The following is a 19,763-nucleotide window of genomic DNA, read 5'->3' as shown; positions in this document are numbered from 1 at the left end:
CACGGGTGTAAATCAGTCTAAGTAGTCCTATGCTGTCAAAAAGAGCTACTTTAGATGTCTCTGCTCCTGAGGCAATCTGTACCTTAGATAATCTTCCCAGGAACAATAGTTGAGTGTAACTCATACACTAATCCCCATAACAGACCAACCCATTTTATGCCACAACCCATTTTACAGAGGTGGAAATGAGATTTTTCAAAGGCATGAGGCAGGCTTTGGAAATGGCAGTGCCTGGTTTCAAGGCTCTTTGTTGCCTGTTGCAGTCCTCTGCCCCTGATGAGGGACGCAGGCCTGCAGGCAGCTCAGGGCAGGCATGGACGCCAAAGCATTAGAATCCAAGACTCTTGCTGCCAATCAGGACCTGCTGACACAGGAAATGCTAAAGAAGGCAGTGCATCTGAAGATGTCTGTTGGCAAAGTATTTCAGTTCTCGTGTTCATTTGGTGTCCATGACAATTTGTCTAAGCTTGAAGGTTGCCAATTGTTTGGGGTCTTTTGCATAGCTAACAAGGACTAACCAAGTCCTGTAACTGTTCTTTCTTTGTTATGTTACCAGGAAAATACCATCTTCAAAATGCAGTTAGTAAAGGGCCTGCAAAACACGAGAGATTCATAGTACAGAAGTATAGCATGGACTCCTAGTAGTGAAATGCATTAAACATCTTTTATCACAGTAGGAAAATTCTTTAAAATGATTGCTCACTTTTGGGGTCATCTGTGAAACTCCCATTAACTAGACAAGAAGCAGCTAATAAAAGCTGTTTGCCACTCACACTCCATTTATCTTCTAAAGAAAGTGATGCCCAAGCCTAAGTGATCAGTAACTCCACAGACAGAAGTGTTTTGCTGAAGCACGAAACAGCATTGAAGAAACCCCCCACACTTCCCTCTCTCTTAGTTGGGTTTACAGTCAGAGGCAGATTATTTTTCCTCCTACCAGAGTGAAAAGCATTGTCAGAGGTAGTAGGAACGTTTTCCTTCTGCAATATATATACTGAGTTCGCTGCTCCAAAAGGCCAAACAGCATGATCCTAAGTGACAGCTCAGCTGAGCCTTTCACTGCAGACACTGCACCATGGGTTCAGAGGACTTTTCCTGTAAAGAGAAAAGAGCATCTGGGCAGCTGCACCTTCTTTATCTCACTTCTACACCTGTGAACTCTTCATTACTTCATCTTCCTCTCTTGAGATTCAAGCTATTATGAATTGTTAAAGAATATTGCATAATGTATTTTACTAATCAGAAGCTACCCACAGATGGAAACCTGTATTAGATGAAGCAATGCTATCTGTCTGCCCTGACAGGTTTGTGAACTGTGAGCATTTTTATTATGCACTTGATGCAGTTTTATCTTCTAGTAGTGCACACAATTGCTGGGGATCACTCAACGTTCGGATTGCAAAGTCTTTTGGCAGAGACCATCTCTTGTATAAGCAGAGCCTGACACATCAGGGACCTGATTTTGTTTGCAACTTCCAGATACTTCTGAGATGCACATTATAATATTGTGGGTCCACAAGATTGAATCATCCCTGAGTCCTTCCACTGTATAAAGTTGGTATAATCTGCTTGGAGTTTTGTTAGTTGCTTTACAAAATTAAACCTTTGTGCGCTTACTGCAAAAGCACAAGGGAAAAATAAAAGCTGCATGGCCAGGGAGAAACACATACAGCCAAGTGGTTACAGAAATATTTCTCAGCTGCTGCTCTCTCTCTCTGAAATCCATTGAATCTTCTGCTACTGGCCAAACACAAAACCACTTCAGTCAAACCACCAGTCACCTGCAGCACTTCACTCCTTCTACCCATTTCCACCTCTACATCCTAACATTGCCAGTACAATCCAGACCAGCTCTCCCAGTCACCTTGCTCTTTGGTGAGCACTGTATCTAATCTCACAGAATCACAGAACCATTCAGGTTGGAAAAGACCCTCAGGATCACCCAGTCCAACCACTAACCCTACTCTACAAAGTTCACCCCTAAACCATATCCCCAGGCACCACATCCAAATGGCCTTTAAAGACATCCAGAGTTGGTGACTCAATCACCTCCCTGGGCAGCACATTGTAATGCCTGACCACTTTTTCCATGAAAAAATTTTCCTGATGTCCAGTCTAAACCTACCCAGTCATAGCTTGAGGCCATAACATTTTGTTCTATCACTAATTACCTATGAGAAGAGACCAGCGCCAGCCTCTCTACAATGTCCTTTCAGGTAGTTGTAGTGAGCAATGAGGTCTCCCCTCAGCCTTCTCTTTTCCTAAGTAAAGAGCCCCAGCTCCCTCAGTTGCTCCTCATACGGTTTGTTCTCCAGGCCCTTCCCCAGCTTCATTGCACTCCTCTGCACTTGCTCCAGCACCAATTTGGGCAGGCACAGAGATGAGGAGCTGCACCAGCTGAGATCCTTGGCTGCATGAAAGGAAGTCCCAGTGGGAACACGTACCTAGTACACACTCAGCTGCTGAAAGAATCTACAATCCTGCACCAAAGGAGCATGTGTTGGCACATTCTCAGGTGGGCTCTGGTCTCCCTGCTGCAACAGTAAGAAAACTATCATGGTGGCTGTGATTATTTCAGTTCTTTTCAAGGCACAGGAGACAACTGTTGAGCTTTGAGCTGGCTAGTGTAGCCAGAGGGTGCCAGGTTCAGCTCCTGAGATCAAGCCTGAGTTGCAACACATGATTATCCCTAGCCCTGTTCACTACACACGGCTCAGGATACCCTGTGTCTCATCTACTCAACATACACACATATGTTTGGTCCCTGAAAGGGGCTGGTTATATTGATGTAGCAGTGGAGAGCTCCACAGGGAGAAAAGCAATTAAAATCATGCTTTGCCATCCATGTTTTGTACCACTGTTTGTTTTGTGCCTTTGGAAATTCAGCCTTGCACGTGTTCAGCTTTTAGTGCTGTTATGGATATTCCAAGCATGTGAATCAAATTATCATTGAATCAAGTCATTTCAAATCAGATCAAGTGTTGGTCTTCAAATTAAAATGTTAAATACAAAAAACAATGGAAGCATTTAAAAAATATTGCAGTCTTGGGATTACTTTAGAGATGCAGTTAAAGGTTTCAGGCAGCTGTAGTTGACTGCAGAGCTCAGGAGTATCTTTCAAACTTAACTCATGCCTCCGCTTACCTTCTGCGCACACTCGTGGCTGTTGCTCCTGTGGATGACATATTCCTGGGCTGAGCACACACAGCATAAATTGGATGCTTGAACAATCACCTGCAGCCCATGGCACATACATGTTTTCTCATAGTGAGTAAGCAAACAGACCTCACCAGCCAGGAAACTTCTGAAAACAAAGTACTTTTAGGTTGGTACTGGACTATGTGTGTCTTACTGGAGACCAAACCATCCTTGAGTCATCAAGTGGAAGCCCATCACTAGGGAAAATCAGAGCAGAATGACAGTGAAGGAACTTTGGATTTAAAGTGGCCTTAAGCATGGCTGGATCAAGGTTATTCTCTGCTGACTTTAAGCCTTCAAAAGTCTGAACATTAGAACATACAAAGTATTGGAGGTGCCTGGTTCTGGGCTGTCATTAAAAACTTGTGTATGTAAAATTTGCTGTAGGATTTTGCTGTTTCAAACTGTCCTCTGCTGCTACACTTAAGGTCCAACTAGATCCATCACCCAGATCATGATTTTGAGCAACTTTTGAGCATTCTTTGTGTCTCAAAGTACACTGAAGCCCTAGCACCTATTCCACCCTGCAGTGCAAAGAGCTGCAAAGATGTCTGTGGGAGCGGGAAAGAAATGGTGGATCCAACAAAGGGGAGGCATGTAAGACCATTATCTCCCACAGCTGCAAACCACTGCTTAGTGTTGCACAGCAAGTCTGGCTAAGTGTTCTGTAGATATGATGGATGGGAGTAGTAAAATGGAGGGTTTTGATGACTATTGACACAGCTTCATGTTGTGCTTGTAAACTGGGGATTGTCTAGTAGCCCCTTGAGGGGGTTAGAGCAGGTACATCATTCACTTTCAGGGTATTCTCTCTGGGACATGGTATAAGTGTTCCTTATAAATATTGTATTATAAATATTACATGTGTGCTTGTGTTACTGTGATGTTTAATAGATGAGGAGGTGGGGAATACCAGCAGCACATACATTCAAAAGCAAGCAGTACTGGTGAACTTTTTTAGCAGAACTCAATGGCTTTTGCAAGGATCTTTCTTTACTTCTAACCATGCCAAGTCACTATTTTGGCACAGCAGAGGATAAAAACTAAGCCAGAGTGCAGCAATGAAATTACTAGCACGCAAGCACATATGCTTAGGTATGTATGTACTGTACATATGTATGTACTGTGTCCAGTTCTGGAGCCCCTATTACAAGAGGGATCTGGAGGTGCTGGAACGTGTCCAAAGAAGGGCCACAAGGATGATCAGAGGGCTGGAGCACCTCTGCTATGAGGACAGACTGAAGGAGTTGGGGCTGTTCAGTCTGGAGAAGAGAAGGCTCCCAGGTGACCATATTGTGGCCTTCCAGTATCTGAAGGGGGCCTACAAGAAGGCTGGGGAGGACTTCTCAGGATGTCAGGTAGTGATAGGACTAGGGGGAATGGAATGAAGCTGGAGGTGGGGAGATTCAGGCTGGATGTGAGGAAGAAGTTCTTCACTGTGAGAGTGGTGAAGCCCTGGAATGGGTTGTCCAGGGAGGTGGTTGGGGCGCCATCCCTGGAGGTGTTTAAGCCCAGGCTGGATGAGGCTCTGGCCAGCGTGATCTAGTGTGGGGTGTCCCTGCCCATGGCAGGGGGGTTGGAACTAGCTGATCCTTGTGGTCCCTTCCAACCCTGACTGATTCTGTGATTCTAAGAAGCCCTTAAAGTCAATCCACTGATTTCAACTACTTAGTGGTTTTAGCCCCTTGCTGTTTCAGACGGAGCTGACAGCTACACACAGGTACACGAAGGGCCTTTTGGATAACTGAAGCAAGCACTACTGTACAAAACCACGCTGCTACCCATGGTCTGCTGAGCTTGCTGGTTGCTAATGTGGAACAGATTTACTGTTCTAAGGTCTATCAGAAACCACAGATTTCTATAATTTCTGTAATCAAAAGCATTTCTAGAATTACAAAAATGGGAGCATCATCTCCCTCCTGTCAAAGCAGGATGGCTCCATTCTACAGCCTTTTACCCATGTGTGTTCCAGTCGTTGTTGATCACCACAAGTGGTAACAGAACAATTAAATGGGTAGGCATATGGTGCATCAGATAATGTGGAAAGCCAAGCTGTTTGAGGTGGGCTGCAGCCATTAGGCTCTAATGCTCACATTGCTTCTACCAGTCTCTACCACTGTACAGGAATTCACAGGGCATACATACATACATCTTCTAGCACAGCAGAGAGACATTGGGATGTCTAAATGTAGCTGCAGTGCAAATAGGGAAGATAATTTTGCTGCATAAGCAATTTCTTCATGTAACAAATATTTAATTAAAAATTATGGGGGGGGGGGGGGGGGAAGAAAAAGGAGGAAATTGGAAATTAAGTTGCAGTCTTTCCCTCCTCTAGACTTAGACATTGCTTATTCAGGACTTGTTACAAGGAAGTGAGAGGAAGCCCAAGACTAAGATGGGGAGCCTGCACAGTTGGAAGAAACAGAAGGATGGTTACCTCCTTGGGGGGATCTGCCATTGATGGAAGAAGCTTTTACACCCCACTGAGTTCATCCTTTTCCCATCTCCTTCACCAGATACTACTCACCCTGAATTTTGACAATTAATAGCTCCACACCTTGTGGATCTGTAGGCTGCATCTGATCTTGGAGGACAGACATGTCCCAGAACAGAGTCTGCACAGAGGGAGCAGAATGAAAGCCTTAACTAATGACAAAATGACAGCAAACTGTGCAGTGCTTAGAAAAACAACAGTCAGTGAAAAGGTCTCCATTCAGCATCTCTAAATGCAAGTGGACAGTGGTTGCCATAGGAAACTGCTCTGCAACACGGGGAGTTGTAACAAGACAGAAATCCTGAGCAAATCGTCAGCAGCCTGTATGACAAGTATACCAAATCACACTCCCTTCACAGGAGCATTTATCTGCTGCTCTCTGCTGCCACAGCAAAGAACTCTGCAGTTTTATGTCCATTGTTTCCTGACTGAGAGAGATGCTTATAGCTCATGAGGGACCCATTTGTCCTGAACCAATTTCTTCCCAATCAATTTTATTGGCATTATGGGACCATGCCAGTGTAGCCGAAGAGAACAAGCTCTTTACTTTCTTTGCAATACATTGATCTCCCCAAATGTGCAGAATTAACTCACAGCACAAATCAATGGATGAACCCCTCAAATACTCATGCCACCTCTTGCAAAAGCAAGCAACAGCACAGTTTCAGAGGGACTGCAATTCTATTTACAGCTGAAAAGAGTCCAGCAATGAAAAACCTGGCTATGGTCCAAGTCTAATGGGCTTTATTTAAACATACACACCAGCCCTGGAACACAGCAACTCCTGTCACAATCACTGTAACAAAAATGCCAGTGTTGGTGGATCATCTGATTCTTACCTCACATGGCAGACACATCAAAAGCAAATAGAGCATTTCACCCAAACCCTCACCAGTCTTTAGGAAGCAAGTTAGCGGAAACAGATGTGACTAAATTAGCCTGAAGTCTGTGATCCAAGAAAGAAAAACAAACACCTACATAAAACCACTACCACCCAACCCCCCCAAACAAACAAAAATCCCTGAACCCAACCCAAACACTTTGGGCTTTCTTGTTTTCTTTTTTTCTGGCAATATGCAATGTTTAGGCTAGTTTAGGCATCATCACACAAAAATATGGGGGTGGGGAGAGATCTGCCCCAGAGGAAAGAGGGCAGCAAACAGGACCATTGACCTGAAACAGCTGTGAAGTTTTAAATGTTGGCTATATGTGCAAACACAACCTTGGACAGAAAGACAGAGAAGTTGTATTTATTCCCAGTAACCCAGAGCCCTGCATGCCTTAGACAGGAGCTGCTTCAGCTACTTGTAGGCTCCTAAAAGTGATGTGCACGAGGAAGCTGATGGCTCAGACCCAGTAACTCCTTCTAAAGCACCTCATGGTCTCCCTGCACCTCCATTTGGATCAGATAGTGACATCAGCTCTAAAATAATCCTAATTAGCTATGTCCATCTTGCTAGTACTCAAATGTTTATTCATTGTTCTGACTGAAAAAAACAATGCAGAGCAACAGTAAATCTTTGAAGACGACCACTTTTGCTGCTTCCCTTGTTTTCCCTTCTTTCTTAGTACTCTTACATTATTACTGAAGTATTGCGCCAGGGGAAGTTCAGGCTGGAGGTCAGGAGGAAGTTTTACACAGAGAGAGTGATTGCCCATTGGAATGGACTGCCCGGGGAGGTGGTGGAGTCGCCGTCACTGGAGGTGTTCAGGAGGAGACTTGACAGGGTGCTTGGTTGCATGGGTTAGTTGATTAGGTGGTGTTGGGTGATGGGTTGGACGCGATGATCTTGAAGGTCTCTTCCAACCTGGTTTATTCTATTCTATTCTATTCTATTCTATTCTATTCTATTCTATTCTATTCTATTCTATTCTATTCTATTCTATTCTAATTAAAATGAGAGTTGTTTTCTGAGTGAATCTGCAAAATTGATCTTGTGTCTCTCTACTGGCAGCCACCCACATTCAGACTTCACTCACCTTAATGCTGGAAATGCACTTACCTAAATTAGATATCCCGTGGCAGAAGAGTGCACTGATGGCAGGGGCATATCAGTGCCACCTGTGGCCCAGGAATCAGCTGGCTGCTCCTTATCTTGCAGGAGATTGAATTTACAGCCTTTTTTGATTCTAAGGCTCAGCTCTAAGGATGCCAGGGGTTTTTTTTGCCAATTCAGCTCAAGAATAATGCTAAACCCTTGGCATTCTGAAATGGGTTTGAAGTTTGGTTGTAACAAAGCCATTTCACAGAGCTCATTCTTTATTACAATCCTTACCTTTACATCTGGGTTTTCCTAGCTGCTTCGAAGGCAATGAAAATAAAGCAACCATCAACCTAATCCACTCTATATGCTGAATTATTTTGCAAGATCGGCCAGTGCTGAATTGCCTGCAGGAACTTGCTTCTTAAATAAATCTTTCCTTCTACAAAACCTATTAATGGATTTGCATAATTCCTTTCAGAAATGTAGAGGGAGCTGTGACTAAGGAAAAAAAAGGTGGGGTGGGGTGGTAATAAAGGAACCATTTCTATTCTGGTAATAGCCTGTCTGGATTGCACAGGTAAAATTTGTACCACTCCCCTGCATCACCACCATGCCACTGAATCTCTGAGCTGACCTTGCACAGGGAGGGGACTCAGCGAGCTGCAGTGTGCCAGCTTCCTCTGAGGTGCTTTGGGAAAGAGGTAAATTCCTGACCCTGAAGGAGAACACTCATCTATGGAGCATTAGTGGCAAGAGCTGCTGTCATAAGCTTCTGCAAGTACAGCTGTGATTGTCTGAGAGTGCTAGTACAGCCCTGTCAGCTGGTGGCACTTCTCCAGTGGCATGACTGTGCCACCCAACCCAATGAGACATGGTGAGACAATAAAAACTCCCTTCTCCTGCAGTAGGTGTTTTTATCATCAGTTGTCCTGCCACAGCAATGTGAGTAAATAGATTATGGGGAGGATGAGGTGTTTCCCTGACATTGCTTTGCTAACTGTGAGTACTACCTTCTGAAGCACAGAACTCTGATCAGTGGGATAGAGAAGCAATCTCAAAACTCACCTCTAACCCTCTCCTCTGGCTGGGGATGTGGAATACCAGCCATTACTGAGCCTCTAATGCAGCAAAATGTTTTCATTTAGGTTCATGTCCTACTGAATGATAATTTAGCCAAGTCACAAAACAAACCTATGCCATCGTATTTTGGTACCAAGGCCAGGTCTACTGCATGAGAGCATCCCTGACACAACCGGGAAGGTGTTGCATTGACTGCTCTATATTGCCACCTAGGAACTTGCGTTCACATAGCAGCCCCAGCCTCCAAAGTTCACCCATTAAAGTGCCAGAACGTTGGTTCTATGCAATGCATGAAGAAATAATCTCCGATTTCAACTCTTGACTCCGAAGGCCTTGCCAACTGTGCTTGTTCATTATGAGTATAAATCAGTAATGATGCTCAACTACCGAACAGCACATCCATGTCTTTGTATGGGAGCATGGGATCTGATGGGTTTTGTCCGCTGGATGAAGCTTTGACTTCCCTGAAGAGGACTCACAGGGTACATGCCTAGCCCGTGGCCCCATTGTGCCCTACCTGACCAGTCACTGGTGGACAAGCAGAGGTGAAGCTAGCAGAAAGACCTTTAAAAAAGAGTGGTGCCAAATCGACACCAAAGCTCAGCCAGGATTAAAATTTGCAAGTTTCAAGGAAAGGCACTGAAGCAGATAAAACTGAAGTCTAAAGCTTGGATAAAAAAATAACCAGAGCTCTTTCTGCAAAACCCTCTGTTGAAAAGCCAGTTCTGCCTGTCATTCTCATCTTCCACGTCTTAAATGAAAACATGGTAACAGAGAAAATAAATTTCATGTGATATATACACATGAAACCATGACTGCTCTTCAGTAGTTAGGTACTGCTTAGTATCTCACTAGAACTGTAGCACTGACTACTTGGAGCAGCTGATTCTGTAAAAGACCTTTACTAGAGTACAAGTAAATTGTTGTGAAATAGATCCTGCAGATGGAAAATGAAACAGCACTGGTTGTATTGGAAGGCAGAGCTGGATACAGCGATATCAGCCCTGGGCTGATCAAGCCATTGCAACATTCAAGAAATTCAGAAGAGTTCAGTACTCCAGGACATGACTAGATACAACGGACCATTCTTCCCATGCTTCACTGTTACTAATTTCAAAATAAAGGCAATTTTAAACATCCAGTCTTGTCTCAGGAATCCTCGAGATGGGCTGCAGACTTAGCAGCGATGACTCTTTGGAGAAGAGCTCTTCACAGAGCCCCACATCCCAAATTTCCTAAGTTAAGCAGCTTCTTCCATGATGCCAAGCAAATGCATCCTGGTCACTTTTGGTTTAGAAAATGTTGTGACTCCCAAGGCCAAAATCCTATGATTGTGCTGTCAGTTGTGTTCTGTGCATCAGCCTTCTAGTTCAACAAATACTCAGACCCAGGGGCCTGTCAGCTACTATGCTTGAGGAAACGCAATTTGGTTTTGCCCTGCAAAATTGTGATAAACACATACTCAGCTGATTTTGTATGCTTGTCAAAATGTGTGTTGTTGGACATTTTCTGTGCCTCTGAACTCACCCAAGAAGGTTGTGACCATTTGAGGTGGTGCCTTTAACACAGGGACACCGTGGCCGAATGTTTTATAAACTAATTTCATTGGTGGAGAAGCAGAAACACTGCCTTAGGTTTTGATTCCCGGTGAGGCTGGTCTCACTCAGTCTTGCACTTTTCCCCCTCTTTCCTGCAGCTCACAGCTTCTGGGCTCTTGGCCAGACTGACCTTGGAGCAGATAAGGCCTCTTCTAACACATAACTGCTTTTAATTAACATTTGCTCTTTTTTCTCTCTTTCTAACCCTCTTTGGGGAAAAAGGGGAGAGAAGGGGGTACAGGGGGAAACCCTTCCTCCAGACGGGGGAAGGGAATCTCATTTCTGTGTTATTTTGTTGTATATTTCTGTATATATATTGTAAATATTGTAAATTCTGTATATAAACCTGCATTCCCTAAACTGCTTTGTAAATACAGCACACAATCCTTTGCTAATCCGGCTGTGGTTTTTTTTCTCCTTCTTTCATTTTTCTTTCCTTCACTTTACAGTGGGGGGAGAAGGCCTGGCCTTCCTTCCTCAACCCACGACAAAGGTGCATTACAGTATCACAGTATCACAGTATAACTAAGGTTGGAAGAGACCTTGAGGATCATTGAGTCCAACCTATCAACACAGACCCCATGACTAGACCATGGCACCAAGTGCCACGTCCAATCCCCTCTTGAACACCTCCAGGGACGGTGACTCCACCACCTCCCTGGGCAGCACATTCCAATGATGAACGACTCTCTCGGTGAAGAACTTTCTCCTCACCTCAAGTCTAAACCTCCCCTGGCGCAGCTTGAGACTGTGTCCCCTTGTTCTGGTGCTGGTTGCCTGGGAGAAGAGACCAACCCCTTCCCGTTCATGGTGTGGTATTCAGAAAAGAAAATTCCTATTTTACCTTTCAACCAAGTGTACAAGGTTTGGAATTGCACAGGAAGATATTTGCTAAGATACCATGAAGAATAAAAATGCACCTAAGTGAATCAATCCAGTTCAAGATGCAAGGAGTTAATGGTGATACACACAGCAGCCTGTAGCTGTTTTTACTTATTGATGATACTTTGGGATTTGCAGCAGCAGGTAAACCTGGCTGGTTTTACTATTAAGTCCAGTTCCAGCTCTTTATTCTCTCTCAAGAGACTCCTCCAATGACAGGTGAAAAACAGTCTGTGGCCTCCAGGGTATATATGTCCAGTAAGAAAAAAAATAACAACCCAAAACCCAAACCAAAACAAAACTAAACCAGCCTCCCTGCCAACCAGGTCATTCATTCTGCTTCTTTGCTCAAGTGTCTTGCTTGTCCGAGGCTATAAATTTAAGTGCATTCACTGCAAAATTCACCACAGTGCTCGACCCTGGGTTTCTGATGCTATCACTATTTTCTTTCCTTGTAAGAAGTCACAAGCTGAAATTAGGTGGAGGGGCTGGCTTTCAGCTTCCCAGAGCTGGGTGTGTGGTAAAGGGGTATGAGCTGAAACATTTTGCTTTTCTGAGAAGTCTCACATTTTTTGTAACTCTCATAGTATTTTTCCTCATGCTTGAAACCTTGTACCTCTTAGAGCCCTGTTTTCATGCTCTCTACCCAGGCTTTCATTTCAGGTATCTCTCCTACTCAAACACAGTGTCTGTCCTTAAAGTGAGTAGCTTTCCTGCCTCCACCAGAACACGCCTACCAACAAAAACGATGGCAACCTCTTTTCAGGTCTATAGGTTTATTACTCAAAATGCTCTTACTGTGAAAAAAAAATCTGGGTTTACAGCTATGATAAACATCTACACCAGTGTGCACAACCAGATTTTGATGCTGGCTGGCAGTGAGAACCTTCACTCCTGCGTCTATCCTGCACACAGCCCAACTCTGCAGGAAACTGGTACGCAGCCCTGGCCCAGCTTCACGAGAAGCTGGTCCACAGCCATGGCTAAGCTATATAGGGAGCTGGCAAGCAGGGAGCTGGTGTGCAGGAACATGCACAAAGGTAGCAAAAAGCAATCTGGACATACAAATCCTACTGTCCCACCCCTTCCCTAACCTAAAAGAAAAATAAAAGTTAAAAATAATAGTGCTTCAGAAGCCTCTTCTGCAAGTCCTCTGCCACTGGCAAGGTTTTTCAGGCTGGACACTGGAAAAAGAGATTTGAGAAATACAGTGGGAACAAGGGAAGAGAAATGAGGGCATGTGCAAACTCATCAGTTGCCAACGGGTGTGAGGCTGAAGTCAAAAGCTTCCTGATGACCTCCAATAAGCTACTGAAGCATGAATATAGCAGCTAATTGAGAGGCAGAGTTGATTGCCTGCACTGCACTTAGGGGCTTCAGGGTAAAAAAATACAGAAGAAACCTCAAAGTGATACACAAATTTTTATGGGACATGGACAGTGAGGGCAAGGAGAAGGGAATCTGTAGTGTTAAGCCTTAACCACGACAAGCAGTACAATGTTCAAATGTTAATTTAGAGAGCAGAGCAGAAGAGCTTGCACCTTTCTGCCTAATGAAGCCTTTGCCTGCAGCACACACACACACACAATCAAATTATGGTAGGCTGTTAAGCACTGACAATAAACTACCCCTGGACATACACAGGGCTGTGCAGTGTTGCTTAATAAACTGTAAAATTTCTTTCACTCTCACCTGCTTTTTCTGTAGGCTGATGTTCATTTTGCTTCTGGAAGGGATGGCAAATGCAGCGTCGGTTTGTCAGTGATGTATGCCAATTTTTTACATATCCTTAGAAATTGCAAGTGTCTCTGCCTCCAGTGCTCTAGCCTCTCTTTAATTTCTTTGAGAAAAATTCTGTGTTTCAGAAAAGATTGTCAGCCTGGCTTTCATTTCCCTGTTGCATGTGCAATCGTGTGCGTGCATGTGCATGTTCGTGCGACAGAGCAGTGCTAGAGCAGGTGTTACTCGACGATCTGCCGCCACTGACATTAATGTTTATTCTCAGAGCAGTCATTGTGAGTCAGGGTCATTCATTATCCTGGAACAAGGACAGGGTTGTTGGTTTTTTTTTTTTTCTCTAAACTGTCCTGCAGGCACCTTTGTGTGGAGCTCTAAGATTAATTCTGTAATAATCACCAGCTCCAACGCGTGGCACATCCCACTTTCAGCCATGAGCACATTACATACTCTTCATCCAAAGCAAAAAGGTAACAATTAGTGCTTAGGTCATCTCCTAGGGCCACCACGTGACACAGCTGGTAATACAAACACTTAACATCGTAAAATAAAATCATTATTAAGTCCTTTAATAAAGGAATGATTTTATAATGTAACTGCTAATAATGAGCATCATCTTATTTTTATGTATTCTAAAGTTACAGCAGCTGCAGTAGTAGGTACTAAATAATCTTAAACGTGTGACCAAAGAAATCACTGCTGAGAACAGGCTGTACAGAGGACAGGGCCATTTGGGATTCTTGTGGTCCTTTATCTGTCCTCAGTCCCTCCGTCCATGACAGTATTTATAGTGTATGGTCACATGCTGAGGAAACTTGGACAGTACAAAAGAACAAGAATAACTGTAAATGAATGAAAATTGGGCACCCTGGAGCAGCAACAATAAGAAACCCAGAAGGCTTTTGGAAAGCAGTGCATTTTATTCCCACATCTCATTCCGTAGTCTTCCGCTGATGCTATTAAAATACCTCAGCACGAGGCAGTGTTTTTATTTTATTGTGCAACAGTCTGTTGTTACTGAAAAAGTGGACTGCACTGGGTCCAAATTCCCACTTTAATTCAGGGAATTTACATTTATAAACGGAGTACAAGATCACCACACCTCGAGGATACATGCAAACAATACCACATGATAACAGCAGCTTCTTTTTGTTTTTTTTAACAGTGAAAAACTGTTCAAATTTCCTCAAATTTCTACTGACACTTTCACAACAGTGAGCGGCGAAACACTGAACCCTCCCAGGTTAAAAAGGCCTTCCGCAAGAGTCCAGGGGGAGAGCTTTCTACAGCACCTGCCACACGCAGCGTGTGCTATGAGCTCTAAGACTGGCATCCAGGGCGTAACAAGATCCAGATTTCGTGTGGACACTGAGCACAGTGAGGACAGATCAGAAATGTGGGTATCTCTTCGGCCATCCATCTCTGATTGTAATGCAGTTCAATATTGCAATGAGTTCAATCATACAGCAACCGTTAAGTCATAGGCACAAACTTCTGTAGTCTAGGACACATTTGAAAAGCTAACAAAATCTCCATTATATTCACCTATAAACAATAAACAATTTTATTGAAGAAGATGCCATATGGAACTCGAACGGAAAGTAAACATGTTTTGGCATACAGCCAGCGTCTCTCCACTCTTAAACACAAGTGACACAAAATGTGCGATGCACAGACCTCCATGCCCCATCCCCAGCTCAGCAGCTACAGGCTTTTAGCCTGAATGTCATTATAACTGTCTCCAAATCCATGGGTGATGCCAGGTCACCCAACTTCTGCACTCATTCTGAAAACATACTGTGGCACCCAATGCCTCTGCCTGCAATTATTGACGTGAGTCTAAAGCTCCCCTCGAGACCAGTTTTGCAAATATTCCCTGCTGGGTAAATTGCTCATTTTGGACTTCAGTGCTGAACGTGCTGTGAGGCTAATGCTCCCTGCTTGGCTTCAGAAGGCATTGGGCTAGGCACTGCTTAATTAGGGCTGGGAATAATTGGGTTTTAGTTCAGTGGCTTAATAACTAATAATAAAAGCAGTAACAACAACAACAGTAAACAACTTGGTTCCTTTTTTCAAGAGATGATAACAACTTGTTTCAGCTGGGGCACCCTTTCTGGATGGGGAAGACTGAGTCAAATCTCTTCTCTGCCTGATTCTGAGCAAAGGTTTGACCCAAACCTTTGACCCAAAGGTTTGACCTTCCCCTACCAAAAGGGTACCTCCAGGCTAAGAAATGCTCAAACATCTGTTTCCCCAGTCCTTCCCACTGAATGTACATGATACAAAATATTCACATATTCAGCAGAAAGCCCACTGATGGGCCTGCTTCTTGCTTCCCACGGAAGTGCTGTAGTGGCCAGGGTGGAGACTCAGCTCTGTCCCTCACAGCCCACAAGGCACAGGGGATCAGATTCCACAAGAGCTGTGCACACCTTGCTGCTGAGGGCACCAAGAATCCTGGTCCACCAGTGCTTGATTGTGGGACCCACCAGTGCACTCTGCAGCTCCCTCCTTGCTTGCCTGTGCCTTCTCCCACTGGACACCATAGTACAGGGACAGCGAGGGCCAATTCACACAAAATCATGTCCCAGCACGTGGCCAGGATGTAGCAGACCTGTCCTGCAAAAGCACCCCTGGTGACCCCAGAAATGGTATCCCCAGTTCTGCTATCAGCCTGTACTTCTGAAGGAGAGAGATAAGAGGGGACACCTAGGTTCAGTCTCTGGTTCACCTGACTTTAGGGTACAAGTTTGGGATAGCACAAGGCACACACTTCAATTTTTTTATAGCCCTCCTAAATCAAATCACTATATAAAACATTTCCAAACTCTTTTATTTGGGTCAAGCTAATATTCCAAATGCTACATGTAGTTAAAGCTCATAGAAAAACATCTGTCTTTTGCTAACCAAGGCTTCTCAGAAGTTCAGATCTGGTTCAGCTCTCTCACACACCACTGCAATACAAAACATTTATATTGAAGACAAACCACCCAATGTAAACCAGTTCGAAGGCCCAGCCTGGCCTCGGAATCAAGGAGAGTTTCAATTCTGCAGTTAAATGGGTGATTTTTCACCAGTGTAAGTTGCACAACCTCTAGCTCTGTTGCATTTGCACTGACACAGAGGAGCATATAAAAGTACAGTTAATAGGACCTTATACATTGTAGGAATTTTATCTACATTGAGTACCTATAATTGGACAGATGCAGATAAGGAAGCACATCGACAGAGCCTCCAAATAGTGTTAAAATCACAAGGCTCCAGACACAAGCTAAGCTACAGGCCACTGCTGTGTCACTGGAACTGCCAACTAACTCAATGGTATCCATGTCCCTTGTCGCTCAGGCTGCTGGGCAAGCACACCATGACTTCCCATTATCTAGCTCTCCGTGTCCACAGCAGAGGACTTGGCATTTTTAGCTGTGGTGGGTCTAAATTGATGTACTGAAAGCAGCTGAAAGCAAGCTCAAAGCATGAGCAAACTCTGACCTTTTGCTTTTTGACAATGAGGTAAAGTCATTCTACATGATCAGCATCAATGTGGAAATGTATGCTCTGCCTTTCCCCCTGTACCGAGAACCAGGCGTCTGTCCTCAAGCGATAGGTTTTCAGACCTGCTTTTTAAGGGTTTGGTAGCTCTTCATTTTCTATCAAATAATCCTTCTTTATATAATTAGCACCCCTCACCAACCTCCACACTCCAAGATAGGCATCCTTCAGGGAGCTCCTGTTCACGTCTTGTGTGCTGGTGGCTTCTCCCTGGACTGCCAGTCTCTTGACAGGTTTCTCAGTGCTGTCCTTTTCTTCCTCTCTGATCTGGCTGCTCCCCGTGGCTGGTCCTTCCACTGCTGCTTCCTCAGCTCCCTTCTCCTGGGAAATAGCCTCCACTGCAAACAGTGCTTGATCCCCAGCCTGCCTTTTCCCTTCCTCTTCTCTAGCTTCTTCCTCCAGGTCCTCATAATTGCTCTGCCGTCTGGTCTCAATGTACTTGGCCACGCAGTAAATGACAGACCCCAAGGTGTTGACCACAACACCAGCTATAAATAACCTTGTGGGCTCCACATCATTAAATGCCACCATGCCCACTGTGATAGTTGCTATGCTCTTCACCACCCCTACAAAGCTGGTGGTCACAGCTGAGTTAATGTAAGTGCAGTGAAGGGTGGTAAAGTTCATGGCACAGCTAATCAGGATGCAAGCGATAAAGATGCATACCATGGCAGGGTCCTTCCACCCTGGGAAGGACCAGACATTGATGGAATCCATGCTGGCAAAGGAGCAGATGATGAGGAAAGGAGTGGCTGAAACAGCAATGGCATACTGAGCTGTCAGGGGTCCATATTCACTGTCTACACTGGTCTTCTGAATGAGCACCAGGTAGGCAGCATGTATCAGCACAGCCAGCACACCCGTCACATAGCCCATAGCATCCCCAGTCAGGTCACCAGCTCCTGTCGGGAGAGTCACAGAAAGAAACAGGCACATTTTTTGTCATGTGAGACAGAAAGAGAACACTGTTTTGGAATGGGAGGATATTTGGGAAATTGGCATCTGCACACTTCCCATAACTCCTAGGATTTGTCATGCTTGTCCAAACAGATCTATCTTTTGGAGGGTTTTTTTGCACATTGCAAAACTACTGAATGTCATTCACCGTTCTCCCTTTTGTGAAGACATGATGGGTGATTTGCAGCTGAAAGAGCACACATGCAGAGCAATCCTGGGCACCCTCTCGCCAGCACAGGCACACATCAGCTCTAGCTGGCCGAGATGCCTCGAGCCTCCAGCCCTCCTGCCCACCACGGCAAGGCCGAGATGCATGCAGTCCCCGCAGTAAGAGACTCCTTGCTGAGCTTCCCGACAGGCTTCTCTGCAGATTAAGCTACTCGCCACCTGTGTTCTGTTCCCTGGGGCAGCACCCAAACGAGTTGTGCTGCCAGACCACATAGAGCCAGCTTTGCCTCCTTCCCTACCTACACAGGTAGGGTCTCTGGCCCCACAGGTCTGCAGCTGAACTCAAAGGTACCTCTGTAAGACTGCACTTACCCTAGTAGGGCTGCAGATTAGGTTGAAATTGCCCCAGACGATTGCATCTGCCTCTGTAAGGTTGCACCCACGTCTGATAAGACCATACTTCCCTCTGTGGGGTTGCACCTTCCCTAGTCAGGTTGCAGAATGTTGCACCTCGATCCATAATGTTGCACCTACTCCCATAGTTTAAGCACAGACCCTACAAGACTGCACCGACCCACACAAGGATGCAGCTATCTTCGTAATGTTGCACTCAGTCCTGCAAGATTGTACCTGTCACAGCGCTGCTGTGTTTCCCCCGTACAGCTGCATCCCGTCCATGCGCCTGCATCCCCCCCGGTAAGGGCTGCACCTGCCATAGCGGGGCTGCAGCTGTTCCCACCGCCCCCCCCCCCCCGGGCTCGCACGCCCTTCCCATGTACTCGCACCCGGGCTGCCGGTGCCCGCTCCGAGGCGCAGCCGGAGCGGCGGGGGCTGCCGGTGCAGAGGCGGCGCCGCCGTCGGGGCGCCCCACAGCAGCCTGCCGCGTCCCGTCGCTCCGGTGCGGTCGCACTCACCGGCCAGCGCGGCGCCGCAGGTGGTGATGAGGACGGCGATGAGGACGCCGGGCGAGGGCATGCCGTCGCGGAGCACCAGGGCGCCTGTGAGGAGGGTGACGAGGGGCAGGCAGCGCTTGAAGACGACGTACATGGGGAGGCTGAGGCCGCGCAGCGACCAGAGGGTGAGGGTGGACTGCAGCGTGGCCAGGGCAGCCACGGCGGCGAAGGGGCGCGCCAGGCGGGGCCCGAAGGGTGGCAGTGATGCCAGGCCCCGCCGCCGCAGCGCCTCCAGCCCCAGCGCCGCCGCCGCGCTGCTCAGGCACTGCAGCAGTGTCAGGAAGGCGAAGTGGTAGCGGGCCAGCAGGAACTTCAGCAAGATGTTCAGCGAGCCCGAGCACAGCCCGTGCGCCACCGCCACCGCGACGCCCCGCGCCCGGCCCCGCCAGCGGCCCATCCTCCCGGCGCTCGGCCCCGCCGCCGGGACCCGCGGCACTGCCGCCCGCCCGGCCACCCGCGGCGGCGGGGGGGGTGCACGGGGACTGGCAGAGACAGGGGGCGGGCGGAGGCAGGACGCGTTCCCGGCAGGGTGGCAGCCGCCCCCGACGTGTACCCCCTCCTCCCCGCCCCTCACATGCCCCCCCGCCACCCTCAGTGTGTCTCCGTTGCCGCTTTCGATGTCCCACCCCATCTCGCCGCCCGCGGTGCCCCCTCTCTTCGTTTTGCGGTATCTCCCGGCTCAGCGGGGCTGGGAAGCCCCCGTAAACCCAGACCCGGCGGTGGGCGCGGGCGGTGTCAGCACTCTTCTTCCAGCCCGGAGAACCACGGGCGCCCGCAGCATCGCGGCAGAGAGCGGGCGGCTCAGCAAGGAACCTCGCGTCTCCCTGAGAGAGACAGTTAGAGCAAGTCCTCACGCACCCCGAGGCGGGCACAAGCGGGCAGAACGCTTTCCACTCCCCAAAAGAGTACGGGGTCCCAGGAAGCATCGTTTGATCCCACCGGCGGCATCCCTCCCGCAGCAGCCCCCTTCCTCCTTGTTTGGGTCCCAGCCTCCCCCGGCCGCAACCGCTAGTTAGAGAGCCCCTTCCCGGTCGAAGGAACCGCTGTTGAGAGAGCTGAGAAACTGTTCCTAGCAGGGGAACTTTCGTTGATAAGTTACCTGTAACTGGTAATCACTCATAAACATCCAAATATTTAAAGCCCGGCAAAGTTTAAATAAGCT

The 19,763-nt window shown here is 46.7% G+C and overlaps 1 protein-coding gene across 1 annotated transcript; it reads right to left on the bottom strand.

The window, feature by feature from the left end:
- Positions 1-13,591: 13,591 nt before the first annotated feature.
- Positions 13,592-18,998, bottom strand: SLC35D3 (solute carrier family 35 member D3). Its single transcript, XM_068147346.1, has 2 exons — positions 18,563-18,998; positions 13,592-17,425 (listed from the first exon to the last, which is right to left on the bottom strand). The coding sequence occupies exons 1-2, from the start codon at positions 18,996-18,998 to the stop codon at positions 16,596-16,598; spliced, it is 1,266 nt and encodes a 421-aa protein (XP_068003447.1). The 3' UTR covers positions 13,592-16,595.
- Positions 18,999-19,763: the final 765 nt, after the last annotated feature.

Source organism: Melanerpes formicivorus, unplaced genomic scaffold, assembly GCF_026170545.1.
Source record: "Melanerpes formicivorus ecotype bairdi unplaced genomic scaffold, bMelFor1.0.p_v2 SCAF_2, whole genome shotgun sequence".
NCBI lineage: Eukaryota > Metazoa > Chordata > Aves > Piciformes > Picidae > Melanerpes > Melanerpes formicivorus.
This window is presented reverse-complemented; position numbering and strand designations above follow the sequence as displayed.